The sequence below is a fragment of the Hypanus sabinus genome, chromosome 8 (assembly GCF_030144855.1).
Source record: "Hypanus sabinus isolate sHypSab1 chromosome 8, sHypSab1.hap1, whole genome shotgun sequence".
NCBI lineage: Eukaryota > Metazoa > Chordata > Chondrichthyes > Myliobatiformes > Dasyatidae > Hypanus > Hypanus sabinus.
Genome location: NC_082713.1, coordinates 75,547,752 through 75,569,074, shown reverse-complemented (window position 1 = coordinate 75,569,074; position 21,323 = coordinate 75,547,752). Strand labels below are relative to the sequence as shown.

The 21,323-nt window shown below is 44.3% G+C and overlaps 1 protein-coding gene across 1 annotated transcript in view; it reads left to right on the top strand.

Moving 5' to 3' along the window:
* The window catches only part of taf7 (TAF7 RNA polymerase II, TATA box binding protein (TBP)-associated factor), a 27,605-nt gene extending 6,282 nt beyond the window's left edge, over window positions 1-21,323 (top strand). Inside the window, exons 3-12 of the mRNA XM_059977365.1 lie at window positions 2,456-2,534; window positions 5,437-5,570; window positions 6,235-6,355; window positions 15,045-15,103; window positions 16,003-16,075; window positions 18,282-18,398; window positions 18,500-18,700; window positions 19,389-19,501; window positions 20,592-20,651; window positions 21,131-21,323. Of these exons, the coding sequence (XP_059833348.1) occupies window positions 2,456-2,534; window positions 5,437-5,570; window positions 6,235-6,355; window positions 15,045-15,103; window positions 16,003-16,075; window positions 18,282-18,398; window positions 18,500-18,700; window positions 19,389-19,501; window positions 20,592-20,651; window positions 21,131-21,175 (1,002 nt within the window). The 3' untranslated portion in view covers window positions 21,176-21,323. The remainder of the gene's footprint in view (window positions 1-2,455; window positions 2,535-5,436; window positions 5,571-6,234; window positions 6,356-15,044; window positions 15,104-16,002; window positions 16,076-18,281; window positions 18,399-18,499; window positions 18,701-19,388; window positions 19,502-20,591; window positions 20,652-21,130) is intronic.

Here is a 21,323-nt window from a genome sequence, read left to right as displayed (position 1 = left end):
ATCTACCCGGCCGTGGGGAAAGTTACAACACTGGCATCTACCCGGCCATGGGGAAAGTTACAACACTGGCATCTACCCGGCCACGGGGAAAGTTACAACACTGGCATCTACCCGGCCACGGGGAAAGTTACAACACTGACATCTACCCGGCCACGGGGAAAGTTACAACACTGGCATCTACCCGGCCACGGGGAAAGTTGCCCAGGTATATCTCGTTTACAAGGAGCAGGGTAAATCCAATGTAACTGGCCCAGTCAATCTGCTGGCGATCATCAGGAAAATGGTGGAAGGTAGCTGCAGCCACAACACTTCGCACTGAAACTGCTCACTGATGTTCCTTCTAGGTTTTGCTGAGATGTCTTCAATCCAGGACTCGACACCAAGGCAGCATTTGATCAAGTGTGATGTCGGTGAGCCCTGGTAAAACTGAAGCCGCTGGGCATTAAAAGGAAATCACGCCAGTGACTGGCATCATGTTTCATGCAAACAAAGATCATTGTCATCCCAGCCCTAGAAGCACACAGTTTCTCAGGGCAGTGTCATAGGCCCAGTCGCTTCCTTCCCAATCAGAATCAGGTCTATTATCTCTGACATATGTCATGAAATGTGTTTTGCAGCAACAGTTACAGTGAAAGCCATTTAAAAGTTCTGTTACAAACCTAAATAAAAAGTGCAAATGATGAATAACGAGTTAGTGTTCATTGACTGTTCAGAAGTCTGATGGCAGAGGGGAAAAGGCTGTGCCAAAAATGTTGAATGTTGGTCTTCAGGCTCCTGTACCCGATGATTATATCATTCAGAACTCCTCTGCAAATGAAGTAGCCTGTGCCTACATAAAGCAAGACCTAGGCAATGTTCAGACATTGACTGGTAAAGGGCATGTCTTTTTCATGCTGTGTACATCTCGAGCAGTGATTAGCTCCAGTGAGAGGGAATAACTACCTATCGTTGATGTTCAGAGGCATCACCATCCCTGAACTCCCCCAGCGTCAGTGTCCTGTGGGCCATCAGTAAGACTTGAAGATGTTTCTCTTCCTTTCTATATTGTAAATGTATTGTAAAACTGAGTTCCCAGTACAGACCCTTGGAATTGCTACTACACCACGCTTCCAAACACAAAACTGTTCTTTATAGTCATAGGATTGTACAGCACGGAAACAGGACCTTCAGACCACCACATCCACACCACAAACGAGAGAAAATCCGCAGGTGCTGGAAATCCTAGCAACACTCGCAAAATGCTGGAGGAACTCAGCAGGCCAGGCAGCATCCATGGAAAAAAGTACAGTCAACGTTTCAGGCCGAGTCCCTTCAGCTGGACCTCCAGCAGCTTGTCCGTGCTGACCTTTGGCCTGACTACATTAATCCTGTTTGCCCACACAATCCCATTTGTCTTTCTGTGCATTGTCTATTTAAGTGTCTGTCTAAATGCCTAACACATAGTGACTGTATTTGATTTTATTCATCTCCTAACAGCACATTCTAGGTATCAATTACTCTATGAGAAAAACTTATACCTCTGATTCCCTCACTTGAAACCCATGCCCTTTTGCTTTTGATATCTCTTCCATGGGAGTTAAAATACTGACCATCTTATCATCTTGTATACTTCTGACAGATCACCCTTCCAACCCCCTTTGCTTAATGTCCAGCTTACTTCATCCTTCAATCCAGACAACATCCTGCTGAATCTCCTCTGCACTCTCTCCAGCACAATCACACCCTTCCTAAGTGCCTCGTATATAGCAGGATCGCACAAGTGGGGCCTGACCAGTTTTTTGTATGTTGTAGAATAATGTCCCATCTTTTATATCTTAAGTCGAGACTGAGGGAAGCAATTATATCACACACCTTCTTCACCCTATCAACCCAAGAGAGAAGTAGTTTAAGGTGAGAGGGCAAAGATTTAAATAAGAACTTAATGGGCAACATTTTTAATTACACAAAGTGTGGAATCTGTGTAGAATAAGCTACCAGAGGAAGAGTCTGAGGCAGGTACAATAACAATTTTTAAAAGATGGCCAGGTATGTGGATTAGAAAGGTTAGGAAGGTTATGGGCAAATGGACCCAGTTTGGATGAGGGATGTCAGTTGACATGAACCAAATGGGCTGAAGAGCCCGTTTCAGTGCTGTATGACTTTGACTTGATAACCCTATCAACCCGTGTTGCTCCCTTCAGGGAACTATGGACAGGCTCCAAGTTCTGAATATTCAACAGAATTTCTTAGTGCTGTTAGCATTCCTCATCAAGCCATTTGCTGTTTGCATCCTGTGCCTATTGAACTTCCAGTGCCAAGCTAATGTTTGTACAAAGGAGACGGTTGCCTTCCATGTAATTTGATTTTTGTTGCAGTCCAAGTGAGATGGGTAATTCTGGAAGGGGCTGAAGGGTTGGAGGACTGAGAGGCCGAGGACTGCCCGGTAAACTTTAGAGTTGGTCTTATTTCTCCACAGGAATTTGCAGCCACTGTGCGGAGAGCAGTGCAATCTGGGAATGTGAACCTGCGGGATCGACTGACCATTGAACTGCACCGTGAGTATTTCGACCCAGTGTCTGAGCTTAAACGAGTTTGAGTTTTACTGAGTCCCATCAGACCTGTACAAGCCCATGTGTAATGATCTGGGGTAAAAAGTCTTTACTTCTCTCCACTTAGGCATCAACCAATGTTGCAGCTGCCCCTCTGATGTTGGTTTTGTGTTGGGAAGGGACAAAACACAAGAAAATGGGAGCAAGAGGAGGCCATTCAGCCCCTCAAGATTGCCCATCATTGAGCATGAACATAGCCTCAACTCTTCTTCTGTACCAGTTCCCCATAGCACTCAATCTTTCAAATATTTATCTATCTCCACCTTAAATATATCTGGCAATCAATGTCCACCAGCGTTGGGTGCAAAGAATTCTAGAGGTTCAGTATCCTCCGAGATTTCTATGTACAACAATTTTGAACGCTTGACCCTTATCCTGTAATTATGTCTCTTGTTCATCATTCTCACTAATGAAAACTTCTCTACCCTGTCAAGCCCCCATGGGAGCTTTTATGTTTAAATGATTCTTCTAAACTCTCAATAGGACCACTCTTTCACCCCTTGAGTTAGTTTGGTAAATCTTTTGATTTTAATGTTCGTGGTCTGTTCTGTAAGGAGACCAAAACTATGCATAGTGTTCCAGATGTAGCCTCACCAGCACCCTGTACAGATCTAACAAAACCTCCCTATTCTTAAACACCAACCCCTTTGCAATAAAGGCCAGAATGCAGTATGCCACCTTCACTATCTGTCGGATCTACCTGGTAACCTTTGCAATCATACACACTGACACCTAGTTCCCTCTGAACTTTACCTCTCAGTTAGGTAATGATCCACCTTTCTTTCCTAGTTTATGTCCCTAAAGTGTAAGCCCTAGATGGTGACTGCACAGCAAATCCATCTGGCTATGATCTTCCAAGCTGACGGTGACAGACTCGCAAGGCTGCAGGTTTATGATTCAGGATGGGAACGTAGACTGAAGCCCTGATAGTGTATTGCCAATTGTTGCTTCTATGGCTATCTTTGTGCAACTGATTGGTTACTCCATCTGTCTCATTAACAGAACATCTCAGCATTCAATAACCCCGACGTTAAAGGTATTATTTATCATTATGTTAAAGCCTCTATAATGTGGGTTAGTTATTCGACCCACTCGTGGTGTGAAGGAGTCATCTTCATGACGTTCTCCACTGGTCTTGTGATTGACACAAATCTGATAGATGAGTAACTAGGCTTCCCACCAAGATTATAACAAGGCTACAGAGACTGTTTCCAGGAACTCCCCCACACCCTGGTAAGATTCTTGGTGTATATCATAATTGTATTTGGTGCTTCGTCAAATTTAAATCAGTGGCTCAGAGTGCTGAAACCGTAAAGGTTCCCTCAGCCCACAGTGTGTGTGGTTGTCAGATATGTAAATCCTACACACATTTATGAAAATAGTACGAGAAAGGCAGGACACCATCCTTTTAGGGATGCCTGACACCTCACATCTCATGTATGTGAGCCTCATTTGAGCTCCTCACTCACCCCATCTTCCCGCCACCTTAACAGTGATAGAGTTCCTCTCATCCTTACCTACCACCCCATGAACTGCCCCATCCAAACACCATTCTCACCAACTTCTGCCATCTCCAAAGGGATCCTACCCCTAAATGTACATTTATCTCTCCCAGCCCCCTGTTCACGTTGTGCAGAGATTGCTCCATCTGCGATTCTCTTGTCTATTCGTCCCTCCCAGTGCTTGTCCCTGCAAGCAGCCAAAGTGCCTCACCTACCCATTCACCTCCTCCCTCACCTCCATTCAGGGCCCCAAACAGTCCTTCCCGGTGAGGTAACACTTCACCTGTGAATCTGCTGGGGTTGTCTGTTGTGTCCAGTGCTCCCAGTGCAGCCTCCTCTACATTGGTGAGACCTGTCGTAAATTGGGGGACTGCTTCATCAAGCACCTCCTCTCCATCTGCCTGGAGTAGAACCTCTCAGTGGTGGAACATTTTAATTCTTACTCCCATTTCTGTTCTGACACGTGGTCATGGCCTCCTCTTGTGCCACAATGCAGCCACCCTCAGGGTGGAGGAGCAACACCTTATATTCACTCTGGGTAGCCTGCTACCTAATGGCATGAATATCAAATTCTCCTTCTGGTAAACATTCTTTTCCGTCTCCTTCTCTTTTATTTCTTTTCCCTAGTCTGGCCTTTTACCTCTTCACCTGCTCATTACTTTCCTCCCGGTCTGCTCCTCCTGCTCTTTCTCCTATCAGATTCATTCTTCTCCAGCCCTTCACCTTTCCCACCCACCTGGCTTCACCTGTCACCTTCTAGCTAACCTCCTTCCCCTCCCCCCCACCTTTTTATTCTGGCATCTTCCCCCTTCCTTTCCAGTCCTGAAGAAGAGTCTCAGTCCGAAATGTTGACTGTTTATTCCCCTATGTTGATGCTGCCTGGCCTGTTGAGCATTTTGTGTGTGTCGCTTTCAGTTTCCAGTATCAGCAGACTTTCTTGTGTTTGCAATGTTGACTCTGTTTCCATGAGCGAAACTGGCCCTGCTTGAGCTCTATGGTGTTAATGCCAAGGCTGAAAACTTCTCATAAACTTTAAATTTCTTGTGGGGAAAGACAGTGCCAAAATATGACATGGTGTTTTTTAATCCTTATCCAAATTTCTTTCCAAACTTCACCCAACTTTCTGTTAGGGTTATATTTGAGCATCAGTGTCAATGTGCAAACGATTCCCTGTTCCATTAAGACCCAATGTTAATATTGAACACAACTTTGCAATGCAAATTTTGTTGTCTCAGTTGCCTCTGCTCACAATTAAGATGGTTTCCCTCACATGGCAACTGTCATTGGGTGAGGAAGGTATGCGGTAAAGTGACCAGCTGACAAGGTTTCTTTGCCATCTTTCACAGCGGATGGTCGACATGGCATCGTGCGAGTGGACAAACAACCCTTGGCTTCCCGGCTGGTTGATTTGCCCTGTATCATTGAGTCACTGAAGACCATCGATAAGAAGACTTTCTATAAGACTGCAGATATCTGTCAGGTGTGCAGATCCTCTTGTTTATTTCATGCTTTCTGAATTGGACAAGATGTTGAGATTGTGTTGGCCCCAATGCTCTAAGATAAAACTGCTTTCGGCTCTACGCCTGTGAGCTGGGCTTCTTTTCTATCTACAGCTTGAATGAGAGAATGTAATTGCACGGTAAGTCCTGTCACTTAAAACAGAGGTGCATGGAAATCTCTTCTCTTCAAGGATGGTGAATCTCTGGAATTCTCTGCCCCTATTGGGTGGCGAGGGCTGGAGATGGATAAATATTTGAGGGATTGAGGAATGAGGGGTTATGGAGAACTGGCACAGAAGAGGAGATGAAGTCAGCACTGATACGCCATGATCATATTGAATGGTGGGGAATGCTTGAGTGGCCGAGTGGCCTTATATTTTCTGGGGATCTTACTCTGAATATTGATTTGAAGTGGTATTAATAACTAATCCCAGTAACTGAAGGGCAAAACGTTCCCCATTGGAGTGGTGAGTGCAGAGGGCAGCAGTAAGTAGTCTTCAGGGCTCTTGTATGGATTCCATTTATTGGTCCTTGGGACATGGAGGAAGGATGTGTGTTGACAGGTCTGAGGTGAGAGGAGGGCTGACTGGATTTTGGAACAAAAGATTCAGTTGCATTTTTTGTGTTCTGCCTCCACCATTCCAGATGCTGGTGTGCACCACAGACGGGGAGTTGTACCCTCCACAGGAGGAGCCTGTACCAGTGGATCCCAAGAACAAGAAGAAAGACAAAGACAAGGAGAAGAAGTTCCTGTGGAATCATAGCAGTGAGTATCCAAAGTATGACAGACTGTAGCAGCGCAACCTGATGGTGAGCCTTGACATTTCTAGCCAGGGAGCAAACTCACCCAGATGGTTAAGCTCCTAACTGTTGTGCACTGACATGGTTTTATTGGTATGGACATGCCTCAAATAGTCTGATTGTCGATACTTTCCAAGAAGGTACAAACTACATTTATTTATTATCAAGAAAGTATAAATTATACAACCTTGAGATTTGTTTGCTTACATGCAGTCACAAAGCAAGAAACCCGGAAGAACCCAATTAAAAAAAAATAAACACCAACACCTGATGCACAGAGAAAGGGGAAACAAAAAAAAAATCATGCAAATGATAAAAGTGAGCAACAACGTTCCGAGCCACAATGAATCTTTGGATCTGACCCAAAGCCTCAGTATCAGTCCATTATATTAGCACAGCAGCCAGGGGCAGTCTTCATAGCCTCAAATGGACCACTTGAACGAATATGGACGGTTGGGATGTTGTGAGAGAAGTTGTGAAGAAAATCTGGCTCATGAGCTCCAGATGTCTCCAATGTAAGAGGGGCAGGTTTGATATTAGAGTTTATAACTTGTAGCAACCCGTTGGGGACAGATGACACTCGTTTAAGTTTCTGTCAAAGAGTGAAGAGTTGTACAAGAGTGTATCTAAGTTCCTGCAGTTGAAATGTGGCAAGCTCCCAGGGTTAGAATGCAATATTTTTTTGAAGATAACAGTTCTGAAGGTAGAAGGAACTCATTCATCCCATAGAGTTTCTGCCAGCTCTCAGTACAATTACGTCACAGTTATATAGAGCTCCAGCCCACAGTCTCTGCTGACCATCGGCCTTCCATTTACACTAATTCTACAGTAGTCATCGTTTCTTTTTTTATTCTCCTCATATTCCCATCAATATGAGGCACTGGAGTTTGGAGCTCAATCCCAACGCCATCTGTAAGGAATAAGAACCGAATGGAATGCGTGCTTTTTTCCAGATGCTGTGGTTTCCTCCCACGCTCCAAAGGCACAGGGTAATTGGTCACTATATATTGTCCTGCCACTCAGCTATGGTTAATTGGGGTTCGTTGGGAGTTGCTTGGATAGTACAACTTCAAGAGCCGGAAGACCTATTCCATGATGTATCTCCAAATCATCCCCCCCTGCCCCCCAAGATTCTCATACTCACCTACACGCTAGGGACAATTTACAGTGGCCAATTAACATACCAACCTGCACGTTTTTGGGATGTGGGAGAAACCCAGGCACCCAGGGGAAGCCCATGCAGTGACTAGAGAACATGCGGCCGATGTAATGGATAATGCTGGAATGAGCTTCCAGATTGAAACTTTACTGGAGCAGAGAATCAGAGAGTTTAACATTAGCTATTCAAACCACAAGTGGTCATTAAGGAGAGGAGGCATGAAAGGCTGGGTTATTGAAAACGATGCTCAGCAGAGAGAGTGCAGGGTAAAACAGAATGAGATGCTGTGTGGTAGCACAGCAGATAAATTGCTCAGTCTGGATAGGCAATCTCACGGGTTGCTAAAGGAAGGCTAGTAAGTGAAGAATTGTCAAAGCATCCTGTGTTCCTCAGTGGGGAGGAAATTTGCAAATACTGTCTTGTGCACAGTTTGATCCAAGGATTATCCCAAGAGCTCCAGGTCACCCAGGTGAACCTTGGTGTTGAGAAATCTCCCAAGAGAGTAGAAAAAAAGCACAGTGGATGTTTGTGAGGATGTTGCTAGGGTTGGAAAATGATTTGCATATGGAATATTTGAATAACTTAGGGTTGTTTTCTTTATAACAGCAGAAGGGAAAATTAACTGAGACACCCAGGAGTGCAAGTAGAAGTGACCTGTTTCCCTCAGCTGATAGGTCAAAAGCCAGCCGCAGAGATATAGAGCAATTGGTAGAAGGATTAGAAGAGCGTTAAAGAAAAATGTTGTCATGTAGAGGATGGTGATGTCTGGAACCTGCTGCCCGAATAGGTGTATCACATTTACACAGTACCCAAGAATCATAAACTGCAGGACCTTGGACCCAGTACTGGAAGATGGGGTGAGGTCAGGCAGCTCTTTATCAACCAGAACAGATGTAGTGGTCTGAATATCCTCCTGTATCATAATTATTAATGATCATTTGGGAAAACTATGCATTAAAGCAAAGGGATACAGCATAGATCTGTTAAAGGTAAATTGTGCTTAACCAATGTGAGCTTCTACCTGATTAGTCAAGTCAAGTTTCTTATCATTTAACTATTTGCATGTATGCCATCAAATGAGTCAACATTTCTCTGGACCAGGGTGTAAAACACGTAACATACAATAACTTAGGGAAATAACTGAAAAAGGACTTAGTGCTTTCCCAGCGTATATGACAAATAAACTCTTCTCAGGCTTCCAGCCAGGTACAGATATCAATTTTAATCGACATTTCGATGACAAACTCAGTCACCTTCATCAGAGATTATGCCTGGGCATGTCTAGTCTGGTGGTATTTATACCCTCATAGACAGCCCCTCCTGATTGGTTAGTCCTCATCCAATCAGGTTTCCTCTCTCTCACCTTGTTTGCAATTGAATTCCAGTTCTTTCTTAGAGCGAGACCTTTGTCTTTATTAAAATTCTTTTCCTCTAGTTTTTTGTCAATGGCTTCCATAACCATGAGGTCCTAAGGCCATTGGCGTGGCACCATAGCTATGTGCTGTCAAAGTCAATCCTATGGCCACTGCCGATTTCTCTGGGTAACCCAAATGGACACACTTGCTGTATTCCTTGATGCGGATTTCCACCGTGCATCCATCTGGCTGATATACACTGCTCCACATTTACAGGGAATCCAGTAAACACCAGCCAGCCTGAATCCCAGGTCATCTTTGACCCACATAAGCTGTGGTTTGAGCTTCCTTGCGAATTTGTTGACGGTATTAATCCACTATTTCTTCAGGATCCTGGCAATCCTTCCAGAAGCCATGGAAGTATAGGGAAGACAGGCGGTAGTGATGGGTTCCTCCTCATTGTTGGGTTTCTTGGTTTTTCCGTCGGCCCTTTTAAGGACCCAATTGATTTCTTTCACCTTGTAGCCATTCCATAGGAATGTCGTGTATAATCATCTTACTTCCCCTGGGAGACTGTCTAGGTCCAAAATAGTTTTTGCACAGCTAATCAAAGTAGGAAGAACCGCTCAACGTTTAGAGGCATGATGGAGGCTGTTATTGTTGAGATACAAGTCCGTGTGATTGGGTTTCCAATAGACCCCATGTCTGAGGTTACCATCTGATTCTCAGCGTATTAGAATGTCCAGGAAGGGGAGGCAACTATTCTTCTCCATCATCATTGTAAGTTGAATGTTTGGATGTATACAGTTCAGATGGCCATGGAACTGTTGGAGTGCCTGGAGTCCATGAGGCCACATTATGACGGTGTCATCAACATATCTGAAGAAGCATTTGGGCTGTCAGGGCGATGAACTCAGCGCCCTCTCCTCAAACTCCTCCATGTAGAAGTTAGCAATAGCCAGTGACGAGGGTGATCCCGTGGCTACTCTGTCCATTTGTTCATAGTAGCTGCCCTTGTAGATGGAGAAGCTGTTTCCCAATGTTTTTATTCATTGGAGTCTCCTGCCTGATGGTAGAAAGTCAAAGATGCTGGATGAATGGGTGGGATCCTTGATAATACCAAAGGCCTAGTGTGTGCAACACTCCTGATAAATGTCCCCAACAGATTGTAAGGAGACCCCTATGATCCTCTCAGCCATTTCACAGTCCTTTGAAGGGAACTCCAGTCCAATGTTTGGCTGCTCCTATACCAAATGGAGATACAGCTTGTCAGAGTGGGTAATGGCGCTCCTGTAAAATTCAGTTAAGATGGAGGCGCGGAGCCTTGCTTGTCTCAATCTCCTTAGGAAGTGGAGGCACTGCTGTGCCTTCTTGTTCAGGGAAGTTATATTGAGAGACCAGGTGAGGTCATCCAATGTGAACTACCAGGAACTTGGTGTACTTAACTCTCTCTATGTAGGAACCATGCATTTGCAGAAGGGGTTGGTTCATCTGTACCTTCCTGATTTCCTTGGTCTTCTCCGCGTTCAGACTTGGGAGTTGTTCTTCTCACACCAATCCAATCGGCACTCCACTTACTCTCTACACTCCAACTCATCATCATTGTTGATGAAGCCTACCACTGTTGTGTCATCTGCAATCCTGATGACTGGGTTTGAGCTGAATCCTGTGTCAGCAGTGTGAACAGCAGCGGGCTGAGCACCCAGCCCTGGGGAGTGCCAGTACTCTGCGTAATGGGACCAGAGACGTTACGTTGCTGCCCACAAGGATTGGCTTAGAGAATTAGTAATGGCAATGTTGTTTGAATATTGATTCTCAGAAGGCTCATCAGCAAAGTTAAATCCTGTGGGTAGAAAATTGGCCAAAGAGCAGGAAGTAGAAAACAGTGTTTGTTTTAGCAGATGGAGAAGGGACAGTGTCCGGGTGATGGTTGACCACTGCTTTTAGAGCATAGAATAGTACAGCACATTACAGGCCCTTCGGCCCATAGTGTTGTGCCGACCCTCAAACCCTGCCTCCCATATAACCCCCCACCTTAAATTCCTCTATATACCTGTCTAGTAGACTCTTAAACTTCACTAGTGTATCTGCCTCCACCACTGACTCAGGCAGTGCATTCCACACACCAACCACTCTGAGTGAAAAACCTTCCTCTAATATCCCCCTTGAACTTCTCTCCCCTTACCTTAAAGCCATGTCCTCTTGTAATAAGCAGTGGCCCTGGTGAAGAGGCGCTGGCTGTCCACTCTGTCTATTCCTCTTAATATCTTGTAAGAGCAAGAGAGAAAGCTGGAGGTTATGTTTATGTACACTGAAGTAACATTTGGTCAGAAGTGGAGATCTGTGTCCATTTTTGGTCACCATTCTTCAGGATGGATATGAATGTTCAAGAGAAGGAGCTGGAACATTGAGAGGGTGAGGCATGTAAGTCTGCAAAAAAAAGTTGGGATTTGCTGTCTTGACAGAAGGGTGAGGAAGGAATTGAGAAAAGTGTTCAAATTTAAATAGAACTTTACATGATTGCATATGAACAAATATTTCCAATTGGGCAAAAGTCAGGATCCAAAGGCAGTGGTTAAATTGATGAGCCAAAGAGAGCTGCAGAAAGCAGTTATGATCTAGAAATCACTGGAGCTAGATAGGTATCTTATGGATAGGGGAATCAAGGGATATGGTGACAAGGCAGGAACTGGGTATTGATAGTAGATGATTAGCCATGATCTCAAAATGGCTCGAAGGGCCGAATGGTCTACTTCTGCCCCTATCGTCTATTGTCTAAAGGACAGTGGAAACTATTTTCATGCGGTTCTCCGAGTTGAAATGGAATGATATTTTTTCAAGAGAAGTAAACTACAGTGATTGGCAGTAAAACAAATTAGCAGTGTTTTTCATTGGGTTATTCTGATAAAACGCCTGTAAGTGATATTCAGTGCCATAATAATTCTGTGATCTATGATTTAATAGTTCAGAATGAATCTGAATCTGAATCAGGCTTCGTATCATTGGCATATGTTGTGAAATTTGTTGTTTTATGGTAGCAGTACATTGCAATACATAATACAAACTATAAATGGCAATAAGAAATAGATATAAACATCAAATTAAATAAGTAAGTTCATAGTCCATTCAGAAATCTGATGGTGGAGGGAAAGAAGTGTGCATCTTCGGGCTCCTGTACCTCCTCCTTGATGGTAGCAATGAGAAGAGGGCATGTCCTGGGTGATGGGGATCCTTCATGCTGCATTTTTGAAGCAGCGGCTTTTGAAGGTGTCCTTAGTGCTGAGGAAGCCATTGCGTCCATCACTGGTGTGTTAGTTTTGGCTGGTGTAAACCCAAGCTTAATTCCTCACTCTTTCCTATAGTTCTGTACCAATCCCACAGCCCACATTATTTTGTGGGGCTCCCAAGCTAAACAGACTACTACTCAGTGTAGACTAAAATCAGTCCAAAAGTAATTGCAGACCACACCAATCACAGCTCTAACGTAGGGTCCCAGATGTATACCCTTCACTTATTTTCTTTCCAATAATGCTGCTGATCCTGCTGAGTAAATGAAAACAGCATTTTCAGTTTTAATTATGCTAATTACAAGTTGATCCTGCCTCCCACACCCAACCCTGCCAGTACATCATTGCTCTGCTCCTTAACTCATAGAGACACGTAACTGTGAAAACTAATCTCACTACTTCGGTGTTCCTGAGCTCTATCAATCCCAAACTATTGACCCCGTACAGTGGCATCGTAAGTCGAGGCTCTGTCTCGTAGCCCCAGAATCCAAAGCTGAATTCTGCCCGCAGGTGCTGAGTATGTGTGGAGTTGGAATACTCTGCCTGAGACAGCATGGGTTTCCTCTGGGTACTCGGGTGTCCTCCCACAGCCCAACGATGTGTGAATTGGGTGTTTAATTAACCGCTGTAAATTGCACCCCGCCCCCCCCCCCCCACCCCCGTGCAGATCCATGGTGGAAAGTGTAGGAAGTTAATTGGAATATGATGAAAATCTAGTTATCTATTTTATTTAGATGTACAGCTCAGAGTAGGCCCTTTGAGCTCTTTGAACCCTGCTGCCCAACAACCCACCAAATTACAAGACAATTTACAATGAGCAATTAACCTACTAACTGGACTGTGGGAGGAAACTGGAGCACTTGGAGGAAACCCTCGTACACACAGGATGGCACGTAGTACTTGCTTACAGAGGACATCAGAATTGAACTCCATACAACAAATTCCCAAACTGTAATAGCGTTGCACTAGCCCCTGCGCTCTTCTGACACCCCAGAGGACTTAAACGTGCAGCTTGAGGCAGACATGCTACCCTTGCACCATGAGGTCCTGAAAAGGAACAATATTGGATTTAAAAAAATGATGGTTAATGGTCAGTTTGGATTAGATGGGCTGACGGGTCTGTTTTCATTTTGCATCTCTCTTTGACGCTATAACTAATCTCATTTTGTGAAGCTGCTCCCATTTTCTATTATTAATCCAAAATTATCTCCATGTAGCCAGGTCACCCAGTTTCAGCATCAAAATAAACTGGCTGCTCTGTTCTGTATGCCTGGTGGTGAACCACTTAAAAAGGGATCCAACTGGGCCACATTGTTCAACTGCCCATTACCTGTATTGCTGTTTCAATTAGAAAAATAGAGAGCTATGGATAATCATAGGTAATTTCGAAAGTAAGGACATGTTCATCACAGCTTTGTGGGCCAAAGGGCTTGTATTGTGTTACTGGCTTTCTATGTTTCTAGTTCCAAATTATTTCCCATTTTCCAGACACTTGCTGTTGTCCTGAAAAATTCCAGAACTAAACCTAATATTGACTGTCAAAAGGCTCACAGTAATGCTGGAAACTTGCACTCGGTCATCAATCACATTTTATTTGCTCGTGCACAGTCCTTGCTACCAGCCTGTTCTAAAGTTTGAACAAACAAATGACTTTTTATATAGAAAGTGACAAGCTGAATACAGATATTGACCAGTTGGTAACCTTTGCATAATCAATCACCGATAACAGTATGATAATGCAGTTCAAAAACCAATAGACTCTGTGCGTTAAAGGTCAATAATATAAAGACCTTTAATAATAGACATAATACAGGTAAAGTACCTGTTATTTGAACTGCTTGGGGCCAGATATATTTTAGATTTTGGGTTTTGGAATATATAATGAGATAGCTTGGGATAGCCTGACTATGTGCTATTGGTAAGCAGTCTGTTTACACTTCTTCATTGTATATATGTACTAATGCAGCTATACAGTGCATTAGATTTTCATCTGTGATGATCTTGGCAAACGCATCAATGCATTTCTCTGCTGCTTCGTAATCGGCAGATGCTTTTTCACCAGAAGATCTTTAAAAAAATTCATGCCTTGCTTTTTCTGAAATTTCTGCAACCAGCCTGCTGAATATTCACAACTACATTCAATTTTTAGTTTTTCGTGGGAGATCTTTGCTTGTTTCATGATCAGCACACTGTTAAGCGCGATATACCCACTCCGACGCTGACGAATCCACTCTTTCAGTACCTGGTTGAGAACTTTATTTTTTGCTTTTTTCTATTTTTCATTAATTTCTCTTCATATGTGAAGTCACTTCTCTGAACTGGCTGGTGTGCAGAGACCTGTGCATCACCTGGGAACCAGTGCCTGGCGGAATTTTACATTTGTGACATCATGTCAGTGTTCAAAAAAATTTCAGATTTCAGAGGCTTTGGAGTTTGGAATTTCAGATAAGGAACTTCTACCAATAATAGTAGAGAAAGGTTATTATAATACCTTTACCATGAATAATAAAGACTTTTCTCATCTGGGTATACGGCACACAATCTGTAAACCATTCTTTCTTGCATATTATCTTAACTCTTGCCTTGCTGAAACTTCCACAATACTGAAAAAGAACCCCAAGGAACTATCTGTTGAATCCAAATCTAATTTCTGGGACTCAGTCCCTACTGATTGAGCTGAACCAACTCAGTTACTGACAAGTGTTAAGTAAAATATGGAATGGTTGCAGTAATTTGGAATTCAGGGTAATATATTTTTCAATGATTTTGGTGGATTTTCAATTCCAGTAGTTAGAATCAGGTGGTCAAAATGCAATGTAGCTTTCTAAATCATCCGTTATCCTTCAATTTCAGTCACTTGCCCTCTAAAAAATGTCCGGAAGAGGAGGTTCAGAAAAACTGCAAAGAAGAAGGTAAGAGTCTGAGGTGGAACTATTTTAAAACCTTCAGCTTGAGCGGTATGCTTAGTATGTGCAGAATCTGCTCTGAAGGCTCAGTGTCACTTGATTGCTTTTTCCAGATGTAACATGGGCAAATGTCGGAGAAAGTTTCCCTCGGGAGAGTTAGGTGGCACTGTGTATAGTTTGCTGCTAAATTCTCCTGTACCTGCTCTGGATTCCTTTGATCTTCCTCTTCCTAGGCTGAGCTGATCTTGGTCTTGACTCCCCTGCCTGATACAGAGAACCGAAGATCCTCATGCGATCCAAAACCAACCACCCTTGAATGTGCTCATCTCATAGTTTATTTCTTATACTAATGACTCTGTCTAAAATTCTCAGTGTTATTTAGACAGTGATTTGGTTTTAATTTGCAATCCAGGCATCTAAAAAATCATTAAATTTACTGCGAGAGAGCCATGATATACTGAGATTACCCCAAACCTCTCTCCTCCTTAAAATGCTTTGCAAGTTTTCTGTCTTTGACCGAGCCTTTGGTATTCTTCGAAAGCTTGCCTGCAGATTTTGTGTCTAGCATCTTGAAAAGAGCTTGAGATTTTAAATATGTTTGAGGCATAATCTTAACTCAAGTTGCTATACCTTGCCAGTATCACATCTGCCAGTAGTTGATGGGGCAATGCAGAAGCAGCTGGATTCTGTTCTGTGGTCTGTGAGTGAGTTACAGGGGTGTACCGATGCTTTTTGTCTTCTGTTTAGAGGGAAGTTTTGACTGTGTATACAGCCTTTGGAATTTCTCTATTGGGCAGCACGTTCAGCACAAAACCCATGTTGAATGCCGGCCCAAAACTGAAAGTAAAGGTTATATTCCTGACAGTCACAAATCAAGTGTGTGACCTCTCTGTTTCTGTTCTCAGTACATTGAGTCTCCAGATGTGGAGAAGGAAGTGAAGCGACTGCTGAGCACAGATGCTGAAGCTGTCAGTGTCCGTATCCTTGCTGATCAAGTGGGGAGTGGATTTGTGTATTTGGTGCAGCTTGGGGACAGTCCACCCTTCACAACCTACGGACTGTGGTAGTGTGGAAAATGGAGCAGTGGGATAACAAGCAGCAAGCTGTCAGGGAAAGTAGGTTCAGAGATATTTACTGTGGGAGACCTTTTATTGAAGCTTAAAGAACTGAAGATAGAGGAGCATTCAATTAGATCATTGCTGTTTGAGTCTTTGCTTCAGCTGCTGCTTCCTCACATTCCCATCAGGTTTAAAGGGATATGGGCAAATGCAGACATTAGTGTTTCTCAAGACACCCAACACCACCTCCTGATTAACACAAACATCTAGAACACAGAGTCATACAAAAGTACAGCACAGAAATGGGCCATCTAGTCCATGCCAAAACTATTTAAGCTGCCTACTCCATGACCATAGCCCTCTATATCCCTACTTATCGAAACTTTGTTTAAGTATTGAAGCTGAGCTGGCATGCAACACTTGTGCTGGCAGCTCATCCCACACTCTTGCGACTCTCTGAGTGATGAAGTTTCTGTCATGTTACCCCTAAAGTTTTCACCTTTCATCCTTAACCCATGACCTCCGGTTGTAATCCCACCCAACCTCAGTGGAAAAAAAGCCTGCTTGCATTTACCCTATCTATACCACTCATAATTTTATATATCTCTATCAAATCTCCTCTCAATCTTCTCTGCTGCAAGGAATAAAGTCCTGGCCTATTCAAACTGTCCTTATAACTCAGGTCCTCCAGTCCCGGCAACATGCTTGTAAACTGCTCTTTCAAACTTATGTACATCTTTCCTATAGGTTGGTGACCAAAACTGCACACAGTACTCCAAATTAGGCCACAACAATGTCTTATACAACTTCAACATCCCAACTCCAGTACTCAGTATTCTGATTTATGAAGGCCAACGTGCCAGAAGCTTTCTTTATGACCCTATCTCCTGTGACAACACTTTCAGTGAGTTCTGGACCTGTATTCCCAGATTCCTATGCTCTTCCCCACTGCTCGGTGCCGTATCATTCATTCATGTAAGACCTATCCTAGTTGGTCCAACTGAAGTGCAACACCTCGCACTTGTCTGCATTAAATTCCATCTGCTATTTTTCAGCCCACTTTCCCAGCTGATCCAAATCCCTCTGCAAGCCACGATAGCCTCCCTGGCTGTCCACTACACCCGCAATCTTGGTGTCATCTGCATCTTTGCTGATCCAGTTAACCATTATCATTCAGATTGCTGATACAGATGACAAACAACAACAGACCCAGCACCGATCCCTGTGGCATTTCTCTAGTCACAGGCCTCCAGTCAGGGAGGCAACCATCTACTACCACTCTGGCTTCTCCCACAAAGCCAATGTCTAAACCAATTTATGACCTCATCTTGAATGCCAAGTGACTAAACCTTTTTGAGTAACCTCCCATGTAGGACCTTGTCAGATGCCTTGCTAAAGTTCATGTAGACAACATCCACTGCCTTGTCTTCATCCACTTTCCTGGTAACTTCCTCAAAATACTCTATAAGATTAGGTAGACATGACCAACTATGCACTAAGTCATGCTGACTATCCTTAATCAGTCCATGTCTATCTAAGTACTTATATATCTGGTGCCTTAGAACACCTTCCAATAACTTTCTTACAACTGATGTCAGGCTCACCAGCCAGTAATTCCCTGGTTTATGTTTAGAGCCTTCGATATACCCCTAGTTAATCTCCTCACGAATCTATCATCCATGTACTTCTCCTTGGTGAATACTGATATGAAATACTCATTAAGAATCTCACCCACAGCACGAATAAAGTCCCTCTCTTGCACTGAGTGGGGCTTTTCCCTAGGTACCCTCTGTTCCTAATAATAGTACAAATTGCCTTTGGATCTCCTCAATCCTGATCATCAAGGACATTTCACTCCCACTTCTTTCTTGCTTCCTGTTTTTCTTCCTTGAAGAGCCTAGTCCAATTTCAACTTGCTAAACCCTGAACATGCTTCTCCTTTGATTAAATTTGTAACATCTCCCTTCATCCAAGATTCTCAGGTCTTGCCATCTTGTCATTCACCTTGAGGAAACATTCTCTGAGAATCAACTCCATTGAGCAGCCTCAGGGTCCAACTAATTTCATTGAGGTCAGATGTTGAGCACAGGTTTGGGTGTGTGTTTCTTGACTCGAGTCTTTCTCAGGATGGGAGGTGATAGCGGAGGATGAAACAAAGGAAGTTGAGAATCAGGGATCACTGCCGAACCTCGACAGCTCTTCACCAGGATCATCTGGGCACAAGCAGGGACACACCTCGGCAGGTAGAGTATTTGTGGAGAGAGCTTGATGTGGACTGGTGTCTGAGTCCATTTTGTGGCAAGTTCCTCTGCTGAATCCTCCGCATGTTTGATTTTTCTTCCAGTGGAAAGAGACGAGTTACGTGAGATCTTCAATGACATCAGCAGCAGCAGTGAGGAGGATGAAGATGAAGCAGACCGTCACGACGATGAGGACCTGAATATTATGGACTTGGAGGAAGACCTTGCCAGGCGACCGCAGCAAAAACATGATGAAGGGGATAGTCAAATGAAGCCAAAAGAAGATTCAAACCAAATGGCTAAAGGTAGTGGTCTGTACTGCTGGCCGGACTTCCACTTGCCTTCCCTCCTTGCGCCTACAGTGACACAGCGAGTTGAGCCATTGCTTCACATTTCACTCCTGACCTTTGGGCGCTGGCACGTTCTTGTGATCACGTGTGCTTCCCCTCGCAGTGCTTCAATTTCTTCCACATCACAAAGATGTGCCAGTTGCTCTGTTAATTGGCCATTGTAAATTGTTCCTGGTGAGTAGGTGAGCACCTTGGGGGAGGGGAGTTGATGAGAATGTGGGAAAAGAAAATTGGATTGGGTGGTTGATGGTCAGCTGTTTCCATGCTACATCTCCTCGGTTACAAACCTGTCCTTTTTCATAACCAAGTGTGCAAATTATTCATTAGGTATTATTTTAATGTAATTGACAGAGCAGCCACTGCCTTTGTCCTGTTGCTGCATTATCTTATAGCTGGATTGTGGCCTCTGAAGATTACTGACACGGAATACAGTGTACACACCAGGTAAAGCCCACGTGAGTGTCAGCTGTGAAGTAGATCCTCCTGCAGGTTTGTCCTGGTTGAGAATAATTGGCCCATTCTTCTGGTTGGTCCAGTGATCGCATTTTCACTTTCAGCTGTTCCCTTGTTTTTTTTTCCCAGTCTCGGGCTTGTAGCGAGAGTGGGTTGCAGTAAACTCATAATCTCTCTGCTTCCCCAACAGTGGCAGAGTTCAGGTACGAGATTGAGAGCCTGCAGAAGAAGCTGCAGCTGACCCAGGAGAAGAGGAAGCGACAGGAGGACCTGATCATGAAGGTGGAGAACCTGGCCTTGAAGGTGAGTGTTGGGGAATTATGCTCACTGGGACACTTGGCCCATTCCCTCTCCTCCTAACAGCACTCATTTCTCTATACAAGGCTCCGTCATTTTCTGCACCAGTTGACCCCAGTCTCTCCAGTTGGCTTTCTCACCGGAACACATTCCCATCCTCTTCACCAAATCTCTTCTGATGTCTGTCGCCCCAATGCTCCAGCTCCATTCCAAACATCACCTGCCTACCCATTCCATCCAACAGCCGGCCGTCTTCCACCACTTGTCCACCCCAGCTTCACGTCTGCCCATTAGATCCTTTGCCCCTCTATCTCTTTCTTTGCCCTCTTTCTATCTTCATTCATTTTCCAACCCCCTCCATCTCTCTCTCCCTCTCAATCTCTCTTTGTTTCTCCTTTCCCTCACTCCCTCTCTTTCTTTGCCCTCCCACCTGCACTCTTGGTTTTGTCTTTCCCTTCCTTACTCATCTCTCTTTCCATCCCATTTTCCTCCCTCCCTCCATCTCTACCTCTTGCCTCTTTCCCTTCCCCTCTAATCCCTTCTCTTTCCTTCCCTTTCTCTCTGCTTTTCTCATTTCTCTTCTCTCTCTCTCTCTCTCTCTCCCCTCTCTCTCCCCCTCTCTCTCCCCCTCTCTCTCCCCCTCTCTCTCCCCCTCTCTCTCCCCCTCTCTCTCCCCCTCTCTCTCCCCCTCTCTCTCCCCCTCTCTCTCCCCCTCTCTCTCCCCCTCTCTCTCCCCCTCTCTCTCCCCCTCTCTCTCCCCCTCTCCCTCTCTCCCCCTCCCTCCCTCCCTCGCTCCTTCCTCTGCTTGGTTTGCCTATAGTGAAACTTGAGTGTTCACAACTTCAACCTGAATGCCACAGGGGTATTGTTCTTGTCCGCCTCTGTGGCGCTGTGATTAAGTTGGACACACATTGAGTACAATACTGTGAGGTGATGGGAATTGCTGGGGAAACCGGCCGTACCTCTCACTGCTGGCTTTACATAGATTGTTCTGCCTTTCACCTCTCACTGCTTGACCACTGGTTAATATGACTGCTGTGAGTTGCCTGCGTGTTCAGAATTTCACACAATCAACACCCTTGTGTCTCTCACCCAGAATCGTCTGCAGGCCGTTGTTGATGAGATCAAACAACAGGAAGAGAAAGAAAAGCTTCAGGTGAGACTTACCACCCACTCTCTCCCCTGCCTCTCATTCCTCTCCACCCTTGTCCCTTCCCCTCACCTCCCCTTCCCCTCACCTCCCCTTCCCTTCCCCTCATCTCTCCTTCTCCCCTTGCCTCTTCCTCCACACTTTCTCTCACTGCCCCTCTCCGCTTCATATGTCCCTTCCCACTTCTCACTATCCCTCCCTTACTTTTCACTCCCCTTTCCTCTGCCTTTTGCTGCCCCTCCCTGCTTCATGTTTGGAACTCCTCTGATAATCGAACAAAATAATTGGAATTTTATTTGTGCTTTGTTATTGTTTTTAAAGTTTGTTATTTCTGTCAGGGACAGTTAAAGCTGTGGAGAGTAGGTCTGCTTGGGCTTTTTTTTGATCTATTACTGCTACTGTTGTTAGAGGGTTTTATTTGTGAATAGTTTGCCACCTTTTGCACCCATTGCTAAATTGTAACACCTTGTCACTTCCTTTCACAGCTGGCTTCTTTACAGACACAATTGGAGACCCTGCTGAATAAATGACCAAAATTGTCTCTGTAGCTTTTGTATGGACAGGCAGGATGGACAGTTTACAGCACACAGTGCCCAAAGTTTATCAGTGGTTCTGTTAAACTTGTGCGGGACATGTACGTAATCTCAAGGCAAAACCCTAATAAATAAGTTTTTAAGG